This window comes from Capricornis sumatraensis, chromosome 3 (assembly GCF_032405125.1).
Source record: "Capricornis sumatraensis isolate serow.1 chromosome 3, serow.2, whole genome shotgun sequence".
Taxonomy (NCBI): domain Eukaryota; kingdom Metazoa; phylum Chordata; class Mammalia; order Artiodactyla; family Bovidae; genus Capricornis; species Capricornis sumatraensis.
Genome location: NC_091071.1, coordinates 166,690,282 through 166,701,780, shown reverse-complemented (window position 1 = coordinate 166,701,780; position 11,499 = coordinate 166,690,282). Strand labels below are relative to the sequence as shown.

Sequence of the window (11,499 nt, the reverse complement as noted above, 5' to 3'; positions counted from 1 at the left end):
GGCCGATAGAACCCAATCGACTTCCAATATACCTCTCAGCACCGCCCCCTGAGAACTTTCCTGTTATTGGCCAGTTCTTTCTGACATCACTAGAGTACGAATTCAGGATTGGTGGATAGAGCTGGAGTCCCGCCTAGGGGCGCTGTGCCTTGTGGGTGGAAGCTCACTGGCTGGGTTTTGGTGTTTCGCGCAATGCTGCGAGGGAAAGACCAGAAGCAGACAACGAGTAAGTGTAAGGAAGGTCGGGGGGGCGGGTGGCTGTGGGATCTGGAGTGGTCTGAGGCTGGCTCTTCTCAGATGCAGGTTTGCTTGCAAGGGGCAAAGGGGGCCCCGAGTTCCTAGCTCTGGTGTGTAGTAGCCTGGGTTCCAAGCTTAAGAGACGCGGGTTCGATCCCTGGGTGGGGAAGATCCTCTGGGGACATGCATGGCAACCCACTCCAGTGTTTTTGCCTGGAGAATACCACGGACAGAGGAGTCTGGCGGGCTACAGTCCACGGCGTCGCAGAGTCAGACACGACTGAAGCGACTTAGCACATAGCCTGGATTCCCTTTCTAGCCTGGAGCAGAGTTTTGGGAGCCTCTGCTCAGCCTGGGGCCCTCGATGGCTGACTTCTTCAACAGTGCTTTCCGTGCAGAGCCCTGGCCCAGGCGATCCCAGGGAGAAAAAGCCCATCTCCTAGCCTCCACCAGGGTCCTCTCTGACTGAAGAGGCGGACTTGTCACTGCCATGATTCCGCAGCCTTTACTAGCGCCTCCTCAGTGCCCCTCAGAAAGATAGAGATGAAGGAAATGTCCGACTCTTGGCCTCCGGAGTACAGTTTTGTTGAGAAATTCGGACTCAGACCTGTGAACTAGGCCTTCTTCTCAGTCGTCCAACTAATATTTATAATACAGAGCACGGGGCAGACATTGTGAACCAAACATGGTCCCTGACTTCAGAGCTTTAAGTCTGGGGTTGGGGGGAAATAGATGCTCACCAGTGATCTCACTAGGAAATGGGAAGTATGGAAGTGTGTGCTACCTAGGAGAGGTACCTGGTGTTAATGAGTGCCTGAATAAACAGGACGGCTTCTGTAAGGAAAATATGCCTGAACTGATAGCCTCAGGGAAGAATTATAATTAGTTGGGTGAAGCAAGGAAGGCAGAATGTTCCATCTAGAACAGCATGTGCAGAAGTCCTGTGGCAAATGCGAGGAAAATGAGTAAAAGGCACAAAGAGGCCACTGTGGCCAGGACAGAGAATGAAGGGGAGTGTGACACAAGATGAAGCTGGAGGCGGGTAGAGGCCAGACTTTGTAGCTTTTACTTTAAGATTAATGGGCAATCACAGGGTTGTGTGTGTGTGTGTGTGTGTGTGTGTGTGTGTGTGTCTGTGTGTGTGTGTGTGTCTGTGTGTGTGTTTTGCTGGGTGTAGGGAGTGGTGTCGTGGGGAAGGCAGCTTGATGCCTTAGGTTTAGTAGTGTGAATATACTGGAGGGGAAGTAGATGCAGATAGAGCACTTTGTTGAGAGTTGCTGGCAGTGAAGACTGGGATATTGGTGGAACTGAGAGCCAGAGATTTCCTGGACTCCTTTGCACCTAAGATGAGAATTGAATTTAGAAGTGAGAGGAGGAGGGTGAAAGGTATCCCATTTTGCTTGTAAATAAAGCAGAGGCTTTTTGGTTTTGTGAGTTTCTGTAGTGAGAGCCATAACTTTCTTATCATCGTGAAAACTGTTGTTTTGTGGGTTAGGAGTTGTTCCTGGGAAGTTCTACCAATACTTCTTATAGCCCTTCCAGTAATTTTGTAGGTCACATAATATCTGGCAGTAAATCCCTTTCTGCTTAACCTAGTTAGAATGGGTTCTGATATCTGCTGCACTCCATCAGAGTAGAGGTGCTGCTGGTTAGGTGAGTTATAAAGACAGAGTTAAAGGGAAGTTAGGCTGTTTTTTGCGGAGAAGGCAATGGCAGCCCACTCCAGTACTCTTGCCTGGGAAATCGCATGGACGGAGGAGCCTCGTAGGCTACAGTCCATGGAGTTGCTAAGAGTTGGACACGACTGAGTGACTTCACTTTCACGCATTGGAAAAGGAAACGGCAACCCACTCCAGTGTTCTTGCCTGGAGAATCCCAGGGACAGAGGAGCCTGGTGGGCTTCCATCTATGGGATCGCACAGAGTCGGACACGACTGATGTGACTTAGCAGCAGCAGCAGCAGCAGGCTGTTGTTTGAATGTTGGACTGTAGAATCTAAGCTGGATAAGGAGGAAACTGAAGAAAAAGGAGAAGGCTGATAGATTGGAAGAAAATAGAGGTCAGTTTAGGAGGTTGGCTTCCTAAGTGGCTTAGCGATAAAGATTTTGCCTGCCAGTGTGGGAGATGCAGGTGTCCATCCCTGGATTGGGAAGATCCCCTTGAAGGAGGAAATGGCAACCCACTTTGGACTGTATAGTCATGGAGTTGAAAAGAGTCAGACACAACTGAGTGACTTTCACTTTCAGTATTCTTACCGGGATAATCCCATGGAAAGAGAAACCTGGTGGGCTGTAGTCCTTGGGGTTGCAGAGAGTTGAACACAACTGAGCATGCAGGCATGCACGCTTATGAGGTCAACAAACAGTATTCTCTGCTAGAGGACTTCCATTTATCACTAAAGGTCAACTCAGTTGTCACCTTTTCAACTTTTAAACTTCCTTGTTTCCCCCAGGCCCTTCTTCTCTTTCTTATTTTCTTAGTAATTTGAACCTAATCACTTTTTTGAAGCACTGATCATACTGCATTGTAATTGGTCACCATTATCCTTACATGACTAGGAAGTTTCTGAGGACAGAGATGGTGATGAAAAGGATGGTTTAGTAGCAAGTATGTGTGTCTCTTGGCACGGCCTAAGGTTTGTGTCTTTCAGGCTCTGAATTTGGGGGCTTCCCTGGTGGTTCAGGTGGTAAAGAATCCACCTGCAATGCAGGAGACCTAGGTTAGATCCCTGGGTCGGGAAGATTCCCTAAAGAAGGAAATGGCAACCCTTTCCAGTATTCTTGCATGGAGAATCCCATGGACAGAGAACCCTGGCAGGCTACAGTCTTTGGAGTCACAAAGAGTCAGATACAACTGAGTGACTAACGCTAGCTATGAATTTTGGACAAGTTACTTCATTCCTTTAAAACAGAGATACCTACTTTGTAGAATTGTTATAAGGATTGAAAGGAGGTTTATGGAGTGCCTAACACAGAGCCTGACATATAAACATCAATGAAGGTGCTGAATTGATAAATTAACTAACAATTTAAAATCAAGTAAAATTAAGTACTTTAGTAATTCAGTTGACAGTTATGCATTTCTGTGTGCTCCATACTGTGGTAAGCGCTGACTATTTGAAGGCTATGATGTGTAAGACAAGGGCATGCTTAGAAGAAGTTCACAATCTAGGAAAAAAAAGAAAAAAAAATTAGTAAATAGGATTTGAATCCCATCTCCATCATTCATGGTTTTGTAATCTTGAGCCAGATTAGTAAGGCGACACATGAAATGAAGTTCCAAAGTGGCTATGTAGTATCTTTCCAATTTAATATTCTATGAACTTCTTATTGCTTGAGAGATAGGAGAAGAGGATGTGGTTATTTTTTCCCCCAATTGCAGGCACATGGAAAAAAAGCCTGAAAAGTTAGAAAATTATGGAGGTACAGTACAAAAAACTCTTTTTAATGAATCACTTGCAAGTTAAGTTGCTGACTGTTGTCCCATCACCCATGAATTAGTTTTCCTACAGACAAGGACATTCTTTTGTATAACTATAATATAACTTCTAAAATCAGACAATTAGCCTTACATAACTACCTCTAACCCTTGTGCCTTGCTCTTCCATCCTTGGGCACTGACTCCCCATTGGATTATCCCAGTGTGCAGACATCCTCACCATCCTGCTTCTCCCTGCACTGAGTTGCTCTTCTTTGCAAATTTCCTCTTCACCCAGCATAGGCTCTAACTTCATTCTGGGCTACCATTCCCCTGCTACACCTGCCATTCCCATTTCCATTCTTGCACTATATTTTTCTTGCTGCCCTTTGTTTTGGGAAGGTGGTAGCTAATAACTGGGTCCCTATTGCTTCCCTATTTATTATAATTGTTTAAAGCAGTCAATGAAACAATTAAGGGAGATTTTCTGTCTTTAGAACTATTGCAAGGCAACTCCAAATGGTGTACCTCAATCCTTGTCAATTTACTAGCTCTTTTAAGTTCACAGATTTGGTCTTATTGAACTAGACTATATCTATCTCAATGTTTTATAAACTTTTTAAAAGCAACAGAACTGTTTTTTTCCCAAATGAAATGTTACATAAAAGCTTGATAGGTAAACCAGATCAAAGCAGAATATACTGTTAAAAGTAGGCCCCATCCTATAAACCGCTCCCCATCCCCATAACACATCCCAAAACTGGGAGGGCAATAGGAATCAGCAATAATCGAGTGTCTAGGACTTCCCTGGTGGTCCACTGATTAAGAATTTGCCTGTTGATGCAGGGGACATGGGTTCTATCCCTGGTCTGGGAACTTAATTCTCAAATGCTGTGGGGCAGCTAAGCCTAGCACCCTCGAGCTGGTGTTCCACAACAGAAAAGCCACCACAGCGAGAAGCCTGTGCCACAGCTGAAGAAAGCCCGGGCCCAGCAGGAACGGCCCAATCATAAATTAAATAAAACATTTTTTGTTTTTTTAAAAAAGATGATCAACATCTACTTGATTACTGGGGCGAGGCTCCTTGCTTCCCAACTGCTGGGGTGGGACCTCTCCTAACTCTGATTTTTTTTGCTTGTGCTCCCTCATCTTTAGTATGGAGACTCTCTTTTGGTTGGTTGGTGTAGGCCTTACTTTTTTGAGGCCCCTAGGTATCTCAGAACAGACTTTTTAAAAATGAACTTGAGTTATTGAGAAGCTTCTCGATAACTACCATGCCCGCTTAGGTAGATTTTTCCCTAGGTATTTTATTATTTTTGATGCGATTATACAGGGAATTGTTTCCTTAATTTCTCTTTCTGATAGTTCATTGTTAGTGTATAGACATATAACAGATTTCTGTATATTACTTTGTATTTATATTAGTTTTGTATCCTTCAACTTTACCAGATTCATTGATGAGCTCTAGCAGTTTTTCGGTGGCGTTTTCAGGATTTTCTATGTATAGTATCATGTCATCTGCAAACAGTGACAGGTCTACTTCTTTTCCAATTTGGATTCCTTTTGAATAACCATTATAAAACCCTAGGTTTCTGCAGAATATAATTTGAAAAAAATCTAAATGCCATTAAAAAAATGGCAACCCTTTACAGTCCTGAAATTGTAAGCCTGTTACTGTTGCATAATAAGATTTCTCTCAAAAATACATCCCAGCTTCCTGCTTAAAGAATTTCATAGGGTTTCTTAAGCTACTGTTCTAAAAAAGGAGCAAATAGGAGAGCTTTAAACTTAGCTGTTCATACTCTTATCACAGCAAAAATCTGTAAAAAATAACTTAAGATTGTGTAGCTCTTCTGTGACTTCTGTTTAGAGAAGAACAGTTGACAGAGTAGGTTATTTGAATTTAATTTAGATGTCCTAGCTGCTGATGCCTGTATGGAGTCTGTACCTCAGTACTGCCCCAAGAGTTGAAGGGATAATTGAGGTGTCTTGATAGAGTCATTGGCCTCAGGTTAATAACTTTTGTTTTAGGATATGAGGTGAGGAAACTGGGCTGAGGGAAGGGAAGGACTAGAGATGAGACTGCATAGCTTGGAAATTGGAAGAGGCAGGATCCAATCAGGTTGTGTTGCTTAAATTTAAGCTGTTTATCAGCCATTTCTCAGGAACTGACAAATCAGTGATAAAACTCACCTCTGGCTGACCTAAACAAAAAAGGGCAAATTTGTGATAAAGATATGAGTTGTCTTATGGAATTCAAGGACAGGCATGTTCCTGGGTGTTGGAATGTTTTAGAACTAGGATTTGGAAGGCTGACAGAATTTTCTTTCATTTTTAAGTGAGACCATTTAATTAATGGATGGTCATTGTAAATCAGGAAGAGTTTCCAAAAGTAGGACCTGAAGTAATCATCTGAAAGTATAGGGGTGTGCTCAGGGTTCAGAAGAAGACAAAGTATTTGCCTATGAAAACTCAAGGAAAATAGAGTTTCATGTCTTAATGTATCAGTTCAGTCCCTCAGCCGTGTCCAACTCTTTGCGACCCCATGAATCACAGGACGCCAGGTCTCCCTGTCCATCACAACTCCTGGAGTCTATTCAGACTCATGTCCATTGAGTCGGTGATGCCATCCAGCCATCTCATCCTCTGTCGTCCCCTTCTCTTCCTGCCCCCAATCCCTCCCAGCATCAGTCTTTTCCAGTGAGTCAACTCTTGGCATGAGGTGGCCAAAGTACTGGAGTTTCAGCTTTAGCATTAGTCCTTCCAAAGAACACCCAGGACTGATCTCCTTTAGGATGGACTGGTTGGATCTCCTTGCAGTCCAAGGGACTCTCAAGTGTCTTCTCCAACACCATAGTTCAGAAGCATCAATTCTTCGGTGCTCAGCTTTCTTCACAGTCCAACTCTCACATCCATACATGACCACTGGAAAAACCATAGCCTTGACTAGATGGACCTTTGTTGACAAAGTAATATCTCTGTTTTTAATATGCTGTCTAGGTTGATCACAACTTTCCTTCCAAGGAGTAAGCGTCTTTTAATTTCATGACTGCAGATACCATCTGTAGTGATTTTGGAGCCCATAAAAATAAAGTCAGCCTTCCACTGTTTACCCATCTATTGGCCATGAAGTGATGGGACCGGATGCCATGATCTTAGTTTTCTGAATGTTGAGCTTTAAGTCAACTCTTTCACTCTCCTCTTTCACTTTCATCAAGAGGCTCTTTAGTTCTTCTTTGCTTTCTGCCATAAGGGTGGTGTCATCTGCATATCTGAGGTTACTGATATTTCTCTCAGCAATCTTAATGTGTAAGGAGTCATAAAGAGTCAGACACGCTTATGAGGCCAACCAGCAGTATTCTCTGCTAGAGGACTTCCATTTATTCTTAAAGTTCTACTCACTTGTCACCTTTTAAACTTTCAAATGTCCTTATTGCCCCCAGGCTCTCTTCTGTTTTCTTAATAAGTAAGTGAGTGAAATTACTCAGTCGTGTCCAACTCTTTGTGGCCTCTTTGTTTTCTTAATACTTTGAACCTAATCACTTTTTTTTTTAAAAAACACTGATAAATACTGCATTGTGAGCGTCTTAGATGGTGCGAGTGGTGAAGAACCTCCTTCCCAATGCAGGAGACATAAGAGACGCACGTTCGATCCCTGGGTTGGGAATATCCGCAGGAGGAGGACATGGCAGTCCATTCTAGTATTCTTGCCTGGAGAATCCCATGGACAGAGGAGCCTGGTGTGCTATAGTCCATGGAGTCTCAGAGAGTCCGACTTACCACTGAAGCAGCTTGGCACGGCACACAGCACAGCAGTGATTTATCTTGCAGAGTAAAGAGCCATGGTTAAGAGCCACTAGGTTGCTGGTTTTCTGTCTGTTTAAAACCAGAAAGCTGAGCAAGTGTACCTCTAAGGTCTCTTCCAACTTCAGAGTTCTCAGACTTGATACTCTGGCAGCATCAGTATCACCTGGGAGCTCGTTAGAAATGCCCTTTCTTGGGCACCACCCTAGACCTACTGAATTGCAATCTGCATTTTAACATGATTCATAAATAGTTAAATAAGTTCAGTGTATCCAGCAATGGGCTTATTGTATAGGTATTAAAAGAAGATGTGTGTATTTATGTATGAATTATTAAAATATAGAAGAAAATGGCTATTAACTAAGATTAGTTAATGGTTTCATGATTCCATTAAAGAACCCACTTGTACATATAAACAGTCTGAAAGGATATAAATCAGACTGAATTAAAGGTGATTTTCTTTTCATTATTAATATATTATATGAACTTTTGAAATGTTTTTAATTTCATTAGGGGAAAAAAGTAAGCTATACTCTCTTTTAGAAGTCATTTCAATGCCTGCTGCTGCTGCTGCTAAGTTGCTTCAGTCGTGTCCAACTCTGTACGACCCCATAGACGGCAGCCCATCAGGCTCCCCATCCCTGGGATTCTCCAGGCCAAAAATACTGGAGTGGGTAGCCATTTCCTTCTCCAATGCATGAAAAGTGAAAGTGAAGTCGCTCAGTTGTGCCTGACTTTTAGCGACCCCATGGATTGCAGCCTACCAGGCTCCTCCGTCCATGGGATTTTCCAGGCAAGCCTAGTATCATTTTTAAAAGGGCTCCCCAGGTGGTACCGTGGTAAGGAATCTACCTGTCAACGCAAGAGACACAGGTTTGATCCCTGGGTGGAGAAGATCCCTTGGAGTAGGAAATGGCAACCTGCTCCAGTATTCTTGCCTGGAAAATTCCATGGGCAAGGAGCCTGGTGGGCTACAGTCCATGAGGTCACAAAGAGTCGGACACAACTGAACGACTGAGCACAGCACAGCATCATTGTTAAAAGCATGGACTGTGATGTCAGCCAGGATTTAACTCCACCATTTTCTGGCTTTTTGACATAGACCTATCAAGTTGTCCTCTGGAAGCCTTGGTTATCTCATTCATGTATATGATAATTAATTGAACCTACATCTTGAAAATTTTGAGGATTAAATGAGATATTGGATGTTCAGTACTTAGCACAGAGCCTGAACATAGTAAGTGCTTGATAAACATTAGCTTTTATTACTATTATTGTTCCTTTTTTTTTTTACAGGTCCATTCATTGCTTCCCTCCCCCACCCAAAGCCTTCACTTGGCAAAAGAGTAGCAGTAATAACAATTAAAAAACAAAAAACAATAGGCTAATGGCCTTGGGTAAGTATCAAATTGAAAAGGAGTAAGATCAAGGTTTCCAAAACTCCCCATAATTACAGTGGACAAAAAAGGTTTGAATAAAAGTACATGGTGTTAACTCTAATGATATTATTCTGTAGGGACAACGTGTAAATCAGCAATACTTTTTTGTTTATACGGATATGTCTCTAATTGTTGGTTGTTTTATTTTTTTGTGACAGAACACTTCAATTAGCTTTAGCAGAAGAGAAATGGAAGAACCATAGAGCATTAAGGATGAATTCAGGAAGACCCGAGACCATGGAGAACTTGCCTGCTCTTTACACTATTTTCCAAGGAGAGGTATATTCTTTTGTCTTTGAAAACCTACCATTTACATTAAGCATAAATTAAGGGTGTAAAGCTTCGGGGTTTGGAGCTCCTGACTGCTTGAGGATGCCTTGAATGTTACAGTTTAAATGGGAAGTTCTAGTAGAACATCTCACTCCCACATGCACCTCCTCTAAGTTCCAGGCTTCTAACTATGGACTTGACACATCTTCATTTGGATAACTCATAGCATCTCTGATTTAAGGGAATTTTTTTTTTCCTTTGGACTTCCCTGGTGGCTCAGACGGTAAAGCGTCTATCTACAATGCAGGAGACCCGGGTTCGATCCCTGGGTCGGGAAGATCCCCTGGAGAAGGAAATGGCAATCCACTCCAGTACTATTGCCTGGAAAATCCCATGGACAGAGGAGCCTGGTAGGTTACAGTCCATGGGGTCGCAAAGAGTCGGACACGACTGAGCAACCTCACTCACTTGGTCATGCTTCATGGCTTGTGGAATCTCGGTTCCTCGACTAGGGATTGACCCTGGGCCACTGCAGTGAAAGCCTGGAATGCTAACCACTAGACTACTGGGCAACTCCCTCTAATTTATGTTTTAAACTGAATTTTTAATTTTCTCAAGAAATCTGTTCTTTCATTTTTACCATCTCAGCAAAAGCACCTATTATTCATTCAGGTACCCATGCTAGAAATCCAGGCATCATCCTTGATTTCTTCACTTGATTTGATCTTTTTTTCCCTCTCTCTCCAGTCTAGTAGCAAGTCCTATCTTTCTACCTCCCAAATATGTCTCTGCTATCCATACGGACACCTTATGGCACCCCATTAGTTTAACTTTTCCATCTCTTCCTAGCCCTTCCTGGGTTCTCTACTTCTTTTGTAGTTCCCTTCCAATCTGTTTTTCCACACTGTAACCAGAATAACGTTTTATTTATTTATTTGGCGACAATGCACAGCTTACAGGATCATAATTCCCCGACAAGGGATTGAACCTGAGCCCTTGGGAGTGAAAGCCTAGAGTCCTAACCACTGGACCACCAGGAAATTGCCCAGAATGTCATTTTAAAAACAGATTGGGGAGAAGGAAATGGCAACCCACTCTAGTGTTCTTGCCTGGAGAATCCCAGGGACGGGGGAGCCTGGTGGGCTGCCGTCTATGGAGTCGCACAGAGTCGGACACGACTGAAGTGACTTAGCAGCAACCTAGAAACGTATTAGAAACCCTTCCTGGAAAAGGCATGGAATTAGTGTATATCATGCTTGCTAAGTGCTTCCTAGGTTTTGTTTGGTAACCCGTAAAAGTCACAAATCTCACATCATTATATCAAAAAAATGAATATCTTTCTCTGTACTTTTGATGTGTATTTAATCATGGATCATACTGTGATTGTAAAAGCTTTTATTTCAACTATGTGTGAAATCAGTACATGGTTATTAATAAAAGTGAATGGCTTTTAGTGTTCTAAAAAATAAAAACAGATTGGACCAAGCTGCTTTCTTGAAGCTCTTCTCGGTTTCTCATTACAGTTGAATATTTCCAAATTTGTTTTTATGACCCTTAGGTGACTTGGCTTCTTCTTACTCTGGCGGTGTTGTTTTGTTCTACTCTATTCATTGTCTTGTTTAATCACTAAGTTGTATCCAACTCTTTTGCGACCCCATGGACTGCAGTCCCTTAGGCTCCTCTGTCCATGGGATTTGAAACTTGGATTCAATCCCTGGGTAGGGAAGATTCCTGGGAGAAGGAAATGGCAACCCACTCCAGTATTCTTGCCTGGGAAATCCCATGGACAGAGGAGCCTGGCTGGCTACAGTCCATGGGTTGCAAAAGAGTCAAGACATGAATTAGTGACTAAAACAACAACAACTCTTTGTCTAGTCACTCTGGTCTCCTTATAGCTTCAAATATTCTTAAGCCTGCTTCCTTCTCAGGACTTTTGTACATGCAGTTGTCTCTAACCATCCCGCGTTCTCACCAACTCCTCATTTTTTAGGTCTCAGCCCAAATGTCATCTCTTCAGAGATCTTTTTCCCACCATAAATAAATGGCTCACCTTATATTTATTTTGTACTTGTATAAAGTCTGTCTTCCTTCAGTTCAGTTCAGTTACTCAGTTATGTCCGACTCTTTGCGACCCCATGAATTGCAGCACGCCAGGCCTCCCTGTCCATCACAACTCCCAGAGTCTGTTCAGACTCATGTCCATCGAGTCGGTGATGCCATCCAGCCATCTCATCCTCGTCCCCTTCTCTTCCTGCCCCCAATCCCTCCCAGCATCAGTCTTTTCCAATGAGTCAACTCTTGGCATGAGGTGGCCAAAGTACTGGAGTTTCAG

At 42.9% G+C, this 11,499-nt stretch overlaps 1 protein-coding gene across 1 annotated transcript in view; it reads left to right on the top strand.

Annotated features, from left to right (window-relative positions):
- Positions 1–189: 189 nt before the first annotated feature.
- Positions 190–11,499, top strand: part of ZCCHC17 (zinc finger CCHC-type containing 17) — a 51,232-nt gene continuing 39,922 nt past the window's right edge. Inside the window, exons 1-2 of the mRNA XM_068969311.1 lie at positions 190–226; positions 9,056–9,176. Of these exons, the coding sequence (XP_068825412.1) occupies positions 9,111–9,176 (66 nt within the window). The 5' untranslated portion in view covers positions 190–226; positions 9,056–9,110. The remainder of the gene's footprint in view (positions 227–9,055; positions 9,177–11,499) is intronic.